A 16,201-nucleotide genomic window follows, 5' to 3' on the forward strand; every position below is an offset into this window, starting at 1 on the left:
TATTAATATAGACCAGTCCTGTTCCTGTATACCTACCAGCAGTGTTCAGATCAAAATCTTTACAGTCTATGATCAAAATACATGTCTGTAAATATCAAGTGCTCCCAAGTATAGGTCTCTGCAGGACAGTAATAGCAGTTATCAGATCAGTGGGCGAGGCCATAAACAGAGGGGCATTTTCAGTGCTCCTGAAGATTTTAATTAACATATTACATTTGCAGGGAGGTAGATCTCCAGGAACAGGATTGGAAACACCTGATATAGACCATATTAGGCAACTTCTGCATTGCACTGGTTCCCATTAATTACAGGACTTATTTTTTCAAGTGCAGATTGACTTGGCCAGTCAGAAACATACTGTATGGAGGTGCTTGTAAAACATGCTCCAAAATATTTGATAGATTTTCTAATTATAATTTTTTTGGCACAATAAAATGTAAACCATACAAGATCAAGAGATGCTGCTTTTAGTTATTATGCTCACAAAATCTGAAACCATTGACAGATTAAAATCAGAAAAGATTCCTGCATTCACAAATGTCTAAATCATCTCTTGGCATTTCTTTACTCTTTCATCATGACATTTCATTAAAAAGTTTCAGTGAACAATTAATTTGAGATGGAGGCGGCCTGTTGTAATGCTGCATGCATGCTTCATCAGATGCTTGTAAATTATTGAGCTGTGGCCATTTCTCATTTCCTGCCCACGCTGTGAGTACATTGCTCTTCAAAGTAATAAATGGTCAGACCGTTAAGATGACGTCATCTGAAGAAGGCAGTACAAGAAGATATAGAAACCAGTGGAAGAACACAGAGATCTTAAAACGAATGGGACACTAAACTAGCTTAATGTAATACCTAAAATTCTAGAAAAGCAAAAGAACAAGTCTAGATGTATGGATACATTTTTATTGTAATTAAGCAAAGCAATAATTAACCTTAAATTAATCTAATGAAAATCATTTAAAAAAAATCTCCCATCCCAGCTGGAGGTGCAGCTATGTCTCATATAACCACTGCAAAGATTTATTTAGAAATGCATCCTTTTATCCAAAATTACATTGGTAGCAGAATAAGGATAACAAATCTTTACATTTATCAAAATTAAAACAAGAAAGGAAAAATTATCCGAAAACATAAATGCAAGAACTGCAATGTGGAAAGCACAAATGATTGTACAGTAACTCCTGAGTTCTGTAGATTGTGTGTGATTGCCGTATACTTTTTAAAGATGTGTAGTTATGTTTGATTGTCCATCTGAGGGTTGATTCCACTTTGGCCTACCGCGTTCATCAAATTTGGAAGACTTTTTGGGTACGAGTGCATTGTAGTGTCTGTCATCTTCTGTAAGCAAGCATAGAAGAGGCCAGTCTTCCCTGTGGTCATTCGGGTAGTATGTGATAAACTCTTCTGTGTCACACTTATACAGCCGAACGACCCGGATCGTCTGTTGAAGGGAATGACCCAGAAGGCACATCTCCACCTAAACAACATTACATCAGGAGAGGTTCCTTCATAAAAATACGATCACTTCAACCATTTAAACAATGGCATGAATTAAAGGTAGGGTAGGCAATATTAAAACATCTACATATATCTTCTGTGGAAGTCTCAGGACCAAAAAATGTTCATCCAATTGCATAAGCTGTCCTACCTGCCTGTCAACATTTGCATTTCCATACCACAGCACACCCTGCTCGCGGAGACATCACACATCATCAGTGCGTTTCATGCTATGCAGAGTTGTAGACAGCCTTTTACAGTTCCTCCTGTTACAGTACATCCTCAGACTCGGATTTATACGTTTCTATGTCAACACTATCAATGGCCAAATTAATCTGTAGCAGTCAGGTGGTACAAGTAAGAGCACTGGAGATTGTTTACGTTCATTATTATTGTAATGTTATGTGCTTTGAGACATGATCTCATGCTTTCAAAGCTAGCTTGCTACTGCCTCTCTGAAATTGCCATCCCTACCTTTAAATGACAGTAGTATAATAACAGTCTCTAGTAGTTATTATTCATTCATGACTGGTCCAGAATTAAATAAAGTGAAAAGTTATTTTGCTCACCTGTTCCAGCCCACCACTGAATCCTACATGTCTGAGATGGTTGGTGAGGAAGGTCTTGGGGCCTTTGGACGAGTCACGAGCAAAGAGGAGCCAGCAGAACTCTGGTACGTCAGAGCCCTTCTCCATATCTGAGTGCAACTGAATGGCAGTCCTCAGCATCAAGAACTTCAGTGCTTCCAGAAGCTCATACTCCTCATCATGACCTCTGAACACCTGCTGGCACATGCGCTCCCTCTCTTCAAGAGTTTTACACTCAACAGCCTCTTGCCACTAAAGACAACGCAATAAAATATTATTAGATTACATTTATCGTGTTACTAATTATTTAAATTTCAAATGCTGTTCTTTTGAAATTTATATATTTATCAAAGGATCCTGAAAAAACATGTATTGCGGTTTCCACAAAATATTAAGCAGCACAACTGTTTTTAACATTAATAACAATAAGAAATGTTTCTTAAGCACCAAATCAGCATATTAGAATGATTTCTGAAGGATCATGTGACACTGAAGACTGGAGTAATGATGCTGAAAAAACAGCTTTGCCATCACAGGAATATAAATATATATTTTTAAATGTATTAAAATAGAAAACAGGTACATTTAAGTGTAATGATATTTTACAATATTACTATTTGTTTCTGTATTTTTGATCAAATAACAAATACAGCATTTGTGAGCATAAGAGACTTAAATATTCATACATAAGCAATGAAGAAAAATAACAAAAGTAACCTTTTTCTTCAGTAATTCCAGACATTGTTCAAGATGCTGTACTGTGCTCGTCTTGCTTTCAAATGGAAACCGCCACTCCTTAATAAAATCCTTATCAGAATGCATTTCTTTTGGCCACTATAACAAGACATTCATAATGCACCAAATTAATTTAACACATAATAACATTCTATATTAATATGCTGCGTTGTGCAAGTCCTGAATTAGTAGGGGATGTAATAAGGATGCCTAATGTCTAAACACAATAAGGCTAAATTACCTTAATGATGTCAGAGTCATGTAACCAGGCAGGAAGCTGTTTGGATTGGCTGAGCACCTGGAAGAGTGTCGCCCTCAGGGCACAATAGTTATCACCTCTTACTATGCATAGATTGAATTCACTGGCTATTGCTTCATAACCCTGAAAAAGATGCGGATGAGAGCAGGCTACTTTAATAAACACAGAAATGTGCGAGAGAAGAAGACTCACCTTTCGGATAAGCTGACTTTTAGTGGTATTGCCTTTCCATTCTCTCTCGCTGTAGGTTTGAAGATCCTCGGCAGCTGAAACACTGCTCTGGGCCTCACCAACAGCCACTGATGGGAGAATAAAGACACCTCTAGCTCAGACAAAAACAACCTAACAGACATATCTCCAACATTTTAATACATATTGAACATTCAAAACTGGCCACTACCTGACTTTGACTGGTGCTTCTCCAGCAGTTCTTGTTCTATTTCCTCTTCTCCTCTGTACAGGTCCACCTCACTAAGAAACAATAAGACTCTTGACAAACTAACTTTTGTCACTTCCTAAATCTAGTAAACGGTGCATAATATTTGTCACGTAACCATATATTTTATGGTTATACATCTCTCCTGCATGTGATTGAGTGATGCGGAGAAAAGTGATTAAACAATCAAGTTACATTTTCTACATGGCAAGTAAAAATAATTTTATGTCAAAGCAAACTTAACCTGGTTTAAAAATCTATATTGTACATATTAATGAATTTTCATTGTTTAAAACCATGTAAATTATTTGACCAAAGATTAGCTATTAATTATTAAAATAAGCATTTTACCAGAACTAAAAGTGATAGTGAGTTTTTTATTGAAATCCAAATGTAAAATTTGAAATGTAAATTAAATGTAAATGTATTCCCAAATGATTTGTCTTTCTCCTTGACATGACAAAGCTAGTTAAACCTCAATTTCAAATGACAGTAGACATCCAGAATTATCCTTAGGAGAATTAATTTTATCTTCTGTAATTTATCTTTGACTTGAGGAGTACTTTACACAGCCATACTGCACTGCATTGAATCTTGACAGGAAGAATTACCCTTTTTCAGCTTCAGCAGGCCTTGATGTCTTCATCAGATGTTGCTGGGATGAATTACTGTCACTATGAGTAGATTTGGCCTCCTCCTGAGCACGTTTTTGCATACTGTGGGTAGATTCAGAGCTTCTCTCAGGTCCAGGAGAATAAGCATCCTTTCCAGCAGCCCGGCCCTTCACTTCTGCTTTCTGACCTTGAGTGCTCTGTGTCGATCTAAGAGAGGACCAGCTATGTCCAACATGAAATAACATATGCTTAGATATAAAATGTTTACAATTGACAAATATTATAATAACTTTCAACTTGCAATAAAAATAAATAAATAAATCAGGGCTATGGCATACCAATGAATCTTTTTGGATTTTTTACTCTGACTCTTTTGGCCAGAATCAAACTTTGTTTTTTTGTTCATGGTTTTGACTTGGTCAGTTTGGCGATTCTGCACATCCTTCGTACCTGAATCACAATGACACATGTGCAGGGAGGTCCAACCTGCATCTCTGCATGGTGGGCTGATGCAGATGGGAAATACAAATAAATACTAAATATCAAACGTGAAGCTTGAAGGTGACTACCTTACTTTTGCGCACTTCTACACATCACAATGCAAACAAACAGAAACACTTCCGCATTCAAACAGATTCCACAATATCATCAGTGACATTACCATTCCAAATAGCAAATAATAATTATTATTGCAACGATTTACTAATCACACTCAGACAATACTGCTAAAAAAAGGCGCTTGTATTTAACTTACCTGCCGTTACTGTCCACCCGAACGGGGACTATAAAGAGTCTATAAATACTTCCGGTGAAAGGGGGATTAAGGGAAATGTAGTTTTCCGGAAATTCCGGCGCGCAGCCGCTTTGTGTTGGCGTGTCCGCTTACTTTAAGCGTCGCTGAGCTTGTTTGTTTATGAAGTTTTTGTGCTTGCTTACGGCATAATGTGGCATGTTTGGTCTTGTTAGTGTTCGGTTACCATAGCTCAATAAAATATGGCCGTTTTATCGGCATTTAGTGGAAAATATCTCAGAATGGTGTTCCTCGTTTTCTGGTAACACTGTTTAAACATTTGCTGTAATATTTATTTTATTTAATTAATTCATTCATTTTTTATATATAAACGTTATACATAAATAAGCCAATATACTATTGAAGAAATGTAACATTACCTAGAAACACCAAAACAAGTTGCCTGTTTTTCAGAGCCGTTAAATAATACACTACTTTTTTCATCCACTAGATGACAGCATTTAGTTTATTCAGAATTGTTGAAGGGTAGGCTATACAATTTCTAATAGTAATGAATAAAAATAGGGGATCCTTTATATTATATAGCCTAGCTACTGCACTAAGATAAATAAAACATTAGAAATAAAAAAGGGAACAGAAAAATGCCATTTATTAACATTTCTTTAAAAAATAAATAAAAAAAACTGCGCCTGTTTTGCCGATCGCCATCAAGGGGGCATCAAAAGTAGGCAACGGGGAGGGATTGGAGCGTAAAGCGTGAGCAAAGGAGTGTAAGATACAAGCAACCACAAGAGATGCAGTAGAGCACATTACTTGCGACGAAAAAATAACGATGCATTTGTCAAACATATTTGATATCCACCATCTTAATATTGACGAATAGTTGGTGAGGGTTCTCTGTGGCGCGCGCTGTGGCTTTAAATGTCGCTCCTCCCCCTTCGCTCTCCTCTGCTCTGGAGGTGCTGAAACGTCGCCTTTCTCGTCTCAGAGCACTAGCAGCCATGGCTGAAATTAAGACGGGCATATTTGCCAAAAACGTCCAAAAGAGGCTCAGTCGGGCACAGGAAAAGGTATGGGTCTAATAATGTTCTTATTTGTGATGGATCAAAAAACGACTTGATTCTTAGAGGACGTTTGATAAAGCAAAAGGCAGCATTTTGTCTTCGTGGAGCTGTCCAGCAGATGCTCCGGGTAGGGGGAAGGAGATTCAGGTGTGCGATTGAACCTGAAATATTTTAGGTTAGAGGAAAATGCGTTTTCATTTGTCCTTTCTCACATGCATAGTTTACATTTTCAGTGCATCAGAACTTCAACATCATTGCTGGCGTCAGAAATGCGCAGACTGCAATCTTAGCCAGCACTGCCATTTAAAAGCGACTATGAGAAGCTCTCCATGACTGAAATCCCTCTTAAACCTTCGAGGAATGATCATACTTTGTGGCCTAAATATATTATGTGCCTTCTTGTTGGAGAAATGAAAACCTTGTATGACTATAGATTAGAATGTGTCACTGATACAGTGACACGTATTATTGTAGCCCGTGTCATTCATTCTTATTTTGGCAAGGTGTTTTACTCTATCGATTTTCCTGGCATTTCTGACGATGTAATCCATTATTACCCAAGATGTTGGTTGAAGCTGTCATTTCCCTGCAAGGTCAGGAGAAGGGGAGGTGGGGGATGCCCTCGTCTATGCGGTATGAATACTAGCAGGGGGAGATTTCCTAGTGGCCACGAGATCGTGAAGGCCGCTCGTGAAGGTGGTTGTAGAGAGACACGCTGCAGTCTCGCTCTGTTTAAAACGAGAAATAGTCCGAATAGACAAAGAGCTGTATCGCTTTCGAGTGGTGTCTTTGACAATGGCATTCAGTTGCAGAATGGAATTTGGTCATGGGGTTATACGGATTTTCCCCTGCGCAATATTTTGCAGTTGGAAGCGAACTGAAAATGAATGTCTGTCAGCTAGTAAACTGAAGGCGTCTGGTAAACAGAGCAGTAGTGGTTTTCCCAGCCCGAGCCGAGCTGCAGTAAGAGGATTGCTTTTCTTTTAATACCCAGGGTTCACTCACAGACCCGAGGGCCAGCTGTAGTGAGACATCGAAAGTGAAGATTCCCTTGAAATCCGTGTTTCATGTTTGCATGTATGAACTATGGATGTCACACATTGCGGTGGTGTTTTTCAGGGTGAACTCTGCAAAAGTCGGACAGTTTTTGGTAGATGCGTGATGGAGACTTAGTAAGCTTTGCATCCTCTGCCTGCCTTTGGAGTTGCTAAAACCCTCCTAAATGTAAATAGATCAAAGCAATTTAAATATTTTCTTCATTTAAATTAGTTAATTACATGTCACGTGTCTATTTAAAGTGGCCAAGCTGGCTTTTGGAACATTAGTTGCTTTAGTTGGTTTGTTACTGGTGCAAGACTTGACCAGCTTGACTAAGGTCTATTATGTTATGTGGGTGTAGTATAATTATTAGTGGTCATTATCCATAAGAACAATTTAAAAATGTCCCATTATAGATGAAAGCTACTGCCCAAATACATTTTAAGATACAGTAAAACCATTGCAACAATGTTTTTTGTAACTGACCATTCAACTATCATTAAAAATTTAGACATCAAAACCACAACCACTACAGTGACATCAGGCGAATGAAACATTTTCATAATGAGGATCCTCGTGGCAGTTATTAATGACTGTTATATTTGATTGCCTTGTGGTATTTAAGAAACAATCAATCATGACACTTATTTTCCCCACTTTACCTGATGACTCATTATAAATTGTTATAATGAAAAGCAGAGCTTTGGTATGTTGCCAACAGAGAATAATATTTCCCTCATTTAAATTATATTACGTTTTTGTCTTATTCTATTATCATTTCTAGTTTTTCTAGGTCCTATATAATTTATGAATATTACCATTTGATGATGCATTTTTGAAGCCACGCAGACAAATATCAAATCTGATCTGATTTCATAAGAGCATCATGAAGCCACACAGTTCAGCCTGACTGTTCACAATCTCTATCAATGTAACATGATTCCCTTTAGAGAGTTAAGACCACATTTAAGAGCAGGTATACAATTTACTGCCTCTGGAACAGAATATCCTGGCCAGGGTAGATAACATGATAAGAGGTGTAAGAGATCCTTTAATCTGAGTTCTGGTGGGGACAGAATACCTCATATCAACAGGGATCATAATCCTGTTGCATGTCAGAGGAACATTGCCGCATTGTGACGGTGTAATTGTGAACTGGATGCAGCATTGATTATACTAAGTGCTGTGACTTAAATATTTTCAATGCATTTGTAAAGCAGAATGATGGTGAAAATGCATGTAAATTGATTTGTCATTTGCTCGTGTCTATTGCAGGATAAATATTAGCATCCACATCTTGGGAAATCATTTATAATTGTTTGAATGGGACTCTTCCATTTGCTATAAAAGGGGGGGTTGGTAAACATTATAAAACACTTTTTGAAAGATCATTTGTCGACATAAAATAGAGGACGTTACTCGCCTGAATGGATGAGGCAGGGTGGAGTGTCTGTTTTTTAGGCCTAAGCTGTGTTAATATTTCATAGGCTGGCTGTTTCTGTTGTATAGTGTTTCCATGCTTCCAGGCACTGTGTCTTAGGTCAGTAACATTTGCCTTCTGGAGAGTTCAGTGTTGATTCTCTGACTCTAGATGTAAGAATTGAAATACAGATGAGCACACACCAGAGTGATGGTCTCTACTTTTTATAGTGTGATACAGTGCTATATTTAAAGTAATGTTACATTTGGTACTTTTATTATTAACAGCAGTATAATATTCTGATCTCTTTATTTTTTAATCGATTTTAAAAATATTTGTGTGCATTATTAAAGAATTGAGCCTGATTAGAGAGCATTACATGTATTGCATGTATCTTTGTGATGCATATTCCCTGACCCTGATTTACAGTATATGTATCATGGGATGTTGGTGTCACTCACAACACACTACCTATTGATCCATATCAAAGCCTCTACTAACATGTGTGAGTGTGTTACAAAGAAAAGACACAGATGGCACGTTCTTTCCACCCAGGAGTAATGTGGAGCTTTTGTATGTGACATTATTCATGTTCCCAGGGGGCCGTTCCTGTGGTTTACTGACTGAACCCTGTGCCATATACTCTCACTTTTACACATGGGAGCTATTGTCTTTACTGTACTGTACATTTTACTGTATTGTATTAAACACGTAAATTATGTTTGTATAATTGTAACAATTACTTAAATGTACCACTTTACCTCTTTCAGCAAGTATCTTAATTGCCCTCTGTAACATCGTTTTAACACCTTAAGTTTGTTTGTAAATGCAAACCGCCTCTTCAGCCAATAAATTCATAAATTGTTCAGCAAAATATAAATAAGCAATACAATACATTTGAATTTGTCAATTTTATCAGTTGGTTTTTCTTATGGTTTAATATTATGCTATATATTATATATACTATACTATACTATACTATACTATACTATACTATACTATAAACTATGGGCCAGATTTACCAAACAAGGGAAATTAACATGAGAGCGCAATTCCATAAAACCGCTGATGATAGTGGAAAATTCTGTGCGTGATCTACAGACAACGCTAAAATAAAAGAACACAGTATGCTAATTGTCAATTGTATTTGACGATAGTGGTCCTGACAGAATTAATGTCACATTTTCCTGGTTAAATAAACATTACACTATCAAAAAAAAAGAAGAAACAACCAAGAGGTGGGATTTATCGCGTGAATCAATCATATCCATTCATAACCAATCATAGCACGATGGAGGCATTGCCTCCTTTCACTTGACTTTCCCCCATTCATTCTTAATTACCCCCAACTAAACCCTCTGCATGCTTTAGAGTGTCTGTTAAAAGTCAATGAGCTCAGGAGGCAAGAGAGACACAAACTCACGCTGTAACTTTACCCGCTGGTGTCACTGCTGGACGGTGTTACTATAGAAAACCGAGTGATCTATCCAAATTTTAATGTCATATTTTGTAATATTTGCGTTGTTTTATTTTTGTACTATACATTATTTTCTCATCCAATTTTTTTGAGGAGGCACTGCCTCCCCGGAGGAAACGCCATATATATCTGTAATCTGCTGCTTACAACAAAGGTATTTTTATATAAACACTGATCAGCAATATTGCTCAAAATGAACTTGCTTGTTCAGACAACTCTTTTAGGTTAGCTGGAACAACTTTCAGGGAATATTATTGAGCTAAAATATTATGTAAAAAAAATCATAGATACAATGTCATTTATTTTTCAAAACTTTTGAATCTCACTGAATCACACACTTTAAATAAAAAGCACAATCTGTGGTTGTTTCTTTAAGGAGCTAAAAATTATGGTAGGTTTTATAATCTAATATTACATAATATTTTAGACTATGATTAACACCAGTTACTAGTCACACCACATAAAGTACAGGTTTTAGTTTGCCTGACATAACAATTTTTAAGTTGGTCTATAAGGACATACCATCTTGTTTGTCTGTACAGGTTGGATAAACCCAGAAAGTTGTTGGTGTAGCACTTTGTGTGTGTTTGCCAAAGCAAAACATCCATTTCCTTTGTATAGACTATAAAGACTTCAATCGTATATTGTTTGCACACAACCTGCTCACATTATGTCCATTGGTTGTATGTTGTCATTGTATGCACGCAGTCAAACTATGTAAATATTCAACAGTTTAAACCTTACATAAAAAGGACATATCAAAAAGTAGGTAGCTTTTCAATATTTTTAGTGGAGTTAAAATCAAAACAGGCACCCCTCTTGTTCTCAGCAAATGCAGTGTTTGAGTAGCAGTTGACTGCCATTTTCATGTGTTAGTCACTATGGTAGGCAGTGAGGTGGTCATGTGACAGAAGTCCTCTTTTTGGCAGAAAGACTTGACAGACTAGGAAGTGAAATATATGCCCGGTCTTCCTCCCCCGCTCCTGCTCAGCCCTTTCTTTTTGTGCATGTCATATTGTCCACAGGGTGTTCAGACACTGTTAGAAGATTCCCTCATGGGAATTCAATCATGGCTCAGCTGAATCAATAAGAAATGCTGTGTGAATCAGATGCTACGGATGCTATGCTTCTTCTGTTCATGCTGGCCTTTTTCTTTCATCTTTATTGAAATGCAAACATTTATATGGATGACAAAAATGTTTGGAATTGGTTGAGAATCATGATGTTTGGAAAAAATAATTGATTTTTACTTGGTCAGATAACTAAAAAACTGTTACATCTTGTCCAAAATATTTTGAATGAATCAACCTGATTTTCTCTGAATCCTTGTGTTCTCTTCTTTCAGGTTCTGCAGAAGCTGGGAAAGGCAGATGAGACGAAAGATGAACAGTTTGAGCAGTGTGTGCAGAACTTCAAAAGACAGGAGGTAAGATGAGTGTGAATAGAGCGATGCAGTTTTCAGGTGCTTTAATGGGTCTATCAATCCAGCAAATCAACCAGCCAAAGAGTATGGAAGTAAAATAATGACAACATATTTGTATATTTACGCTGTGAATATTTCAAATGAAAACATTTCATATACAATTTCATTATTAAAAACTTGAATGTTACAATAAAAATGTGTGTTTAATAAGTTATTTTTTTAATCAATTGACACCACTAATTCAAATTCAAGCACTGTTAATGCGATGCATTTTTTCAATTCGTGCAATTTGTGTTTCAACAACATTAGTCATTATTTTACTTCCATAACACTCTTTGGCTGGTTGCTTTGCTGGATTGATTTTCCCACCACAGCCACATTGTGCTTAAAGGTGAACTAAGTAACTTTTTTACCTTAACTGAACAGCTTCGGAGTCATTGGAATGGTTATATTACTTATTTCGGGTTGAATGGTGGTCGTTTCGCACCCCCCTGGTGCCCGTGAGCGGAAAATACGCACTTGCAACTTTGAGCCGGCGGGCCGCTGGCCGCCGCGTCAGGAAGTATCGCGTGATATCAGGTCTCGCGATGTAAACAATTGCTTTACGGCCAAAAGAAATCTGCTAAAATGCTGTCATTATTGCGCTCCCTCACGCTGTTTGAACCCGAATGAAGAAGACGTTTTAAAGAATGTCCCATCCGCTTTGATGTCGTTGATCTACTAGCCTCTGGCGTCTGAGAATCGCCAACGAGTTTTTACAACAGTGTTGTCAAATATCTATTCCGAAGCTGTAGGGGGAGCTCTAGAGAGAAACCTGCGAGCAAAAAGCGAGAATACAGCGAAGAAATCCCGAAACTACTGAGCCCTGGTTTAACCAGCAGAATTTTCTATTGTCTTTCATTCTGTTTATATATCACTTTTAAACGAGAGGGGACAATATTAGTGGGAAAATGTCCATTGATATTCTTTATCTTATAATAGTTTTCTGCACTAATAGGATAAAGACTTCAAAGGTGTAGTCACATTTTCTATTTCGTATGAAAAGGCTTTGCGGTCTAAATGATTCTCATTATTGCTGTCATTACAACACTTTAATGCCACAATAAAGGCATATATACAATCACATACACAATTCTCTCAATTCTCTCTTTCTTAAGAAATCTCTGGGCTAATAGTGCTCTCTGCATTAGCTGTTCAATATCTCAATGAAACATATTAATATCTTTTGGCTATTATATATAAGTATTTAAAAGGATGGGTTTTTTTTAATCAGAGGAACTGTCATTTCTACCACTGTAGCCATTTAAATTTAAAGTACAAGTAAAAAAAAGTTTTTTACTAAAGCAACAAAAGGAAAAAGTACATGGAGTATGCAGTATTTTTACTAAAATAATTAATATGGAAATATCATAATTTTATAATAATATTTTGTAATATAGTTTAATATGAAAATTGTCATGCAAGATCTTACGCTAACATTTTTGAGTGATGTTGCAAAATTAATCTTTGATTCAGTCTTTTGACTTGATTCACTAAAAGGAAAAGTTTAAACTAATTCAATGAATCAAACTTTGCTTTCAAAGTCTAAATCAGAGACGCTTTTAAATCATCCCTGTCTTAATGCTCTCAAGCTTGTGAGTCACAAAACATCTCAGAAAGGTAATTCGCAAATTAAAATCATCACGATATTCACAATGATGCTTAATTTTATATCGCAACAATTGCAAATACCATAGTCCATATAAACAGCAAGATACATTAGATTGAACTAATTACCGCGCACTAACTGCCATTTCATAAACAGCTCCATTTTTAATACCAACTCATTTTGTCTGAAATTTGATTTGTTTGATGATGAAAAGCTATGCTATTAAATATGGAGCTGAAGTGAAGTGTCTGCGAGGGACGTGTTAGTTCTAGAAGAAGTGTGTGTTTGCTGAAGAAAAAGAAGCAGTCTAATCCCACCCTCTCCACCTGTCCTCACTAATCCTGATTAGACTGCTTTATGCTCCAGTGTGCCAGTGCTTCCAGAAACACTGCTCACCTCCAAACTTTAACCCCTTCCTCCCCAGTCTTTTGGGCTTCATCAATGACTCTCTGCTGTGTACTTCCTGTAGTCACCCTGTGATGGATGGTTTGTGCAGAGAGATGTACATGAAGAATTAATTGGTCCAATATTACATTTTACAGTCACTGGCAAAACTGAACCCACTGCCATATGCTGCCAGTCTGGCTCATAAAACACCCGTTGGAGCAGATACATGGAACCATAAACTGTACTGAGATATTGTGCACATCAATTATCTGCATCAGGGCCCGTGAAATACTGTAAATCTGACAATGGCTGATTGCAAGGCCTACACCAGATTCTGTGGATGTTTCTTCAGTCAAGCTAAAATAACCACACACACACATACACACAAACTCTAGCACCTTTGCTGAAGTGTTTTAATATATGAGACACACATGATATCTCTCATCTGAAATGTTCCTTTTATGCTTAATGCTGACATATTTCAGGCTGCTGCATCGAAAGGTTCATTATTTAACCATTTTGTGCAGAGGAAGGTTATCAGAGCTTATAGAGGTTGCCATTTGGGCTTTTCATTTCAAGTCCCCTTGCAGCCTTTTGCTGCATCTCAGGATGCAGAGAATGAAATGACTTCAATCTGCTGCATTGAGCAAGTTTTTTGTACGACTGCCTGCGTTTTTTTTTAATGTGATGCGGTGGTTTCAGCACCATGGACAGCTATTTTTCTGCACCACTTGAAACTGTTTTTATATACTAGTTATAAACTAGTTATTATGTGTTCTCCAGTGTGAAGAGAAATTTCCTGTGATTAGATATAGCTATGAGATTAAAACTGCTCAGAAACTACACTAACAAACTCTTTTATTCATGAAAGATTCCTGGAAAACAATTATCATGGTTTCCTCAAAAAATATTAAGCAGCGCAACTGTTTTCAACATTGCTAATAATTATAAGAAATGTTTCTTGAGCCGCAAATCGGCATATTTAAAATGATTTCTGAAGGATCATGTGACACTGAAGACTGGAGTAATGATGCTGAAAATTCAGCTTTGCATCACAGGAATAATTACAAATATATATAAAATAGAATACAGTTATTTTAAATTGTAATAATATTTAACAATATTACAGTTTTTACTGTATTTTTGATCAAATAAAGGGCACCCTTGCTGATCATGAGACTTCTTTTTAAAAATGCTATTCACTGACAGATCAGACTATATGAAAGTCGATGTAATGTTGTCAATATGTCCCTGTGGTTTAATATCTGATGTGATGAACCTCTTTTGTGTTTTGATCCATAGTTCGAGGGCTCTAGGCTACAGAGGGAGATGAAGGCCTACATAGCAGCTGTGAAAGGTGAACCATTGCAAAATGCGCACATACAAGTACACACACACATGCCTGCTCAATACTGAACCTGTTTCTCATTTTGTTATGATTGCAGGGATGCAGCAAGCGTCTATGAACCTGACAGAGTCACTACATGAAGTATATGAGCCTGACTGGCACGGCAAGGATGATGTCATGACCATTGCAAAGGTAGCCAGAATTATAGTTGTGACTGTGCAAGTGTTAGTACAATGTGTAAAACAATGACAATGAATATTTTCTAAGAAAAATATTAAAGAGAAAAATAAATATTAGATATTAGTGGTGACAAACAGATGAGAGCCATCAGACAAATGGCCTGTGGGAAATGCTGGGGAATTGCATAATGTAACATTTCATCAAAAGAGCTGCTAAAGATTAAGGATAGGTGTTGATTTCTATTCACAGTTTTATATGCTCAAGAACTGTTGTGAAAGTGGGTGAAAATGAAATACCTGGCCTCTGGTAACCTGAGCATTATGTTCAGTTGAAGATAATTCTCACCAACTCTAGAACATTCTTATCTGTTCTGGTGAGATCTGGGGTTTAAGAACAGAAAAGTGGTTTTGGCAGTCTCTCGCACGAGCTGAGGGATTTGGTCTCAGTACCTGAGCCAAAGCTAAAATGCTGCACCTTTTAGGGAAAATGGGGTCAAGTCACTGAGCCGTTAAGGTCTATTATGCAGCCTATGCACATCCATTTTACAGACAATTTATAAGATAGATTCAGAAAGGGGTCATGTCTACTAGTCATGTTAATCCTTGGGCTGTTTAAATTTCCATACAGCAAATTTAATAGCTGGCATTAATTCATGTATATATAACTGTTATTCAGAGAAAATAAATGAGTGCAATGGTCTTTTTGCTATTAGAGAAATTGAAGAATATCTTTTATAGAATATGTTATATTTTTATGTTATATATTTTTTTTTAGAAAACTGTTTTTTTATGTATAATATTTTGAATATTAATTCACTTTTTTTTAACGATTTACACAATTTAATTAATAGTAAAATTCCTGTAACGTCAGTGGGTTGAAGAAGAAGGCGAAGCAAAGGCAAAAAATAATAGCAAAGGTTTTATTCCAACAAGTAAATATCCAACCATACGGAACAGTGTGCTAGTGCACAAACAATAACCAGCAAGTGAACAGAGATACAGGGGGAGCTTAAATACACAGAGATAATGACAAAGACAACAGGTGACGGTGATGATGAGTGAAACACAGGTGAAGGCGGTGATGACAACGATGATGATGATGATGAACAGGTGATGGTGATGATGACGGAGGATACTGGGAAGTGTAGTGCTGAGAAGACAGATGAAGACAGACGGTGAATGTGACAATTCCATCAAATTTAATTGAATAATCCTAATGTATTTTAATTGAAATACGTAAGGATTATTCAATTCAATTTGATGGAAATTTATCATGAAAAAAGTTTTGTTTATTTCAATTTTTTTTTATTGTGTTACATTTCTGATTTTATT

General features: G+C 36.7%; 2 protein-coding genes across 9 annotated transcripts in view; one reads left to right on the forward strand and one right to left on the reverse strand.

Moving 5' to 3' along the window:
• Window positions 1-893: 893 nt before the first annotated feature.
• otulinb (OTU deubiquitinase with linear linkage specificity b) lies at window positions 894-4,947 on the reverse strand. Its single transcript, XM_084118783.1, has 9 exons — window positions 4,889-4,947; window positions 4,473-4,640; window positions 4,132-4,356; window positions 3,485-3,555; window positions 3,277-3,383; window positions 3,067-3,207; window positions 2,808-2,924; window positions 2,073-2,342; window positions 894-1,483 (listed from the first exon to the last, which is right to left on the reverse strand). The coding sequence occupies exons 2-9, from the start codon at window positions 4,601-4,603 to the stop codon at window positions 1,226-1,228; spliced, it is 1,320 nt and encodes a 439-aa protein (XP_083974909.1). The 5' UTR covers window positions 4,604-4,640; window positions 4,889-4,947; the 3' UTR covers window positions 894-1,225.
• An 819-nt stretch (window positions 4,948-5,766) lies between these two features.
• Window positions 5,767-16,201, forward strand: part of amph (amphiphysin) — a 31,627-nt gene continuing 21,192 nt past the window's right edge. For 2 of the 8 annotated variants that reach the window (XM_084120015.1, XM_084120018.1), the window contains exons 1-4: window positions 5,767-5,955; window positions 11,230-11,310; window positions 14,645-14,699; window positions 14,788-14,882. In XM_084120015.1, the coding sequence (XP_083976141.1) occupies window positions 5,887-5,955; window positions 11,230-11,310; window positions 14,645-14,699; window positions 14,788-14,882 (300 nt within the window). In that variant the 5' untranslated portion in view covers window positions 5,767-5,886. The remainder of the gene's footprint in view (window positions 5,956-11,229; window positions 11,311-14,644; window positions 14,700-14,787; window positions 14,883-16,201) is intronic. The other 6 variants (XM_084120014.1, XM_084120017.1, XM_084120021.1 and 3 more) reach the window with 4 other exon arrangements.

Source organism: Abramis brama, assembly GCF_963993115.1.
Source record: "Abramis brama genome assembly, chromosome: 7".
NCBI lineage: Eukaryota > Metazoa > Chordata > Actinopteri > Cypriniformes > Leuciscidae > Abramis > Abramis brama.

Coding starts and splice junctions, on each gene's coding strand:
- otulinb (XM_084118783.1), bottom strand. CDS start 4,603: ATGTGTCATTGTGATTCAGGTACGAAGGATGTGCAGAATCGCCAAACT. Junction 3,556..4,131: donor CCTGCTGAAGCTGAAAAAGG/GTAATTCTTCCT, acceptor ATTGTTTCTTAG/TGAGGTGGACCTGTACAGAG. Junction 3,384..3,484: donor GAAGCACCAGTCAAAGTCAG/GTAGTGGCCAGT, acceptor TTCTCCCATCAG/TGGCTGTTGGTGAGGCCCAG.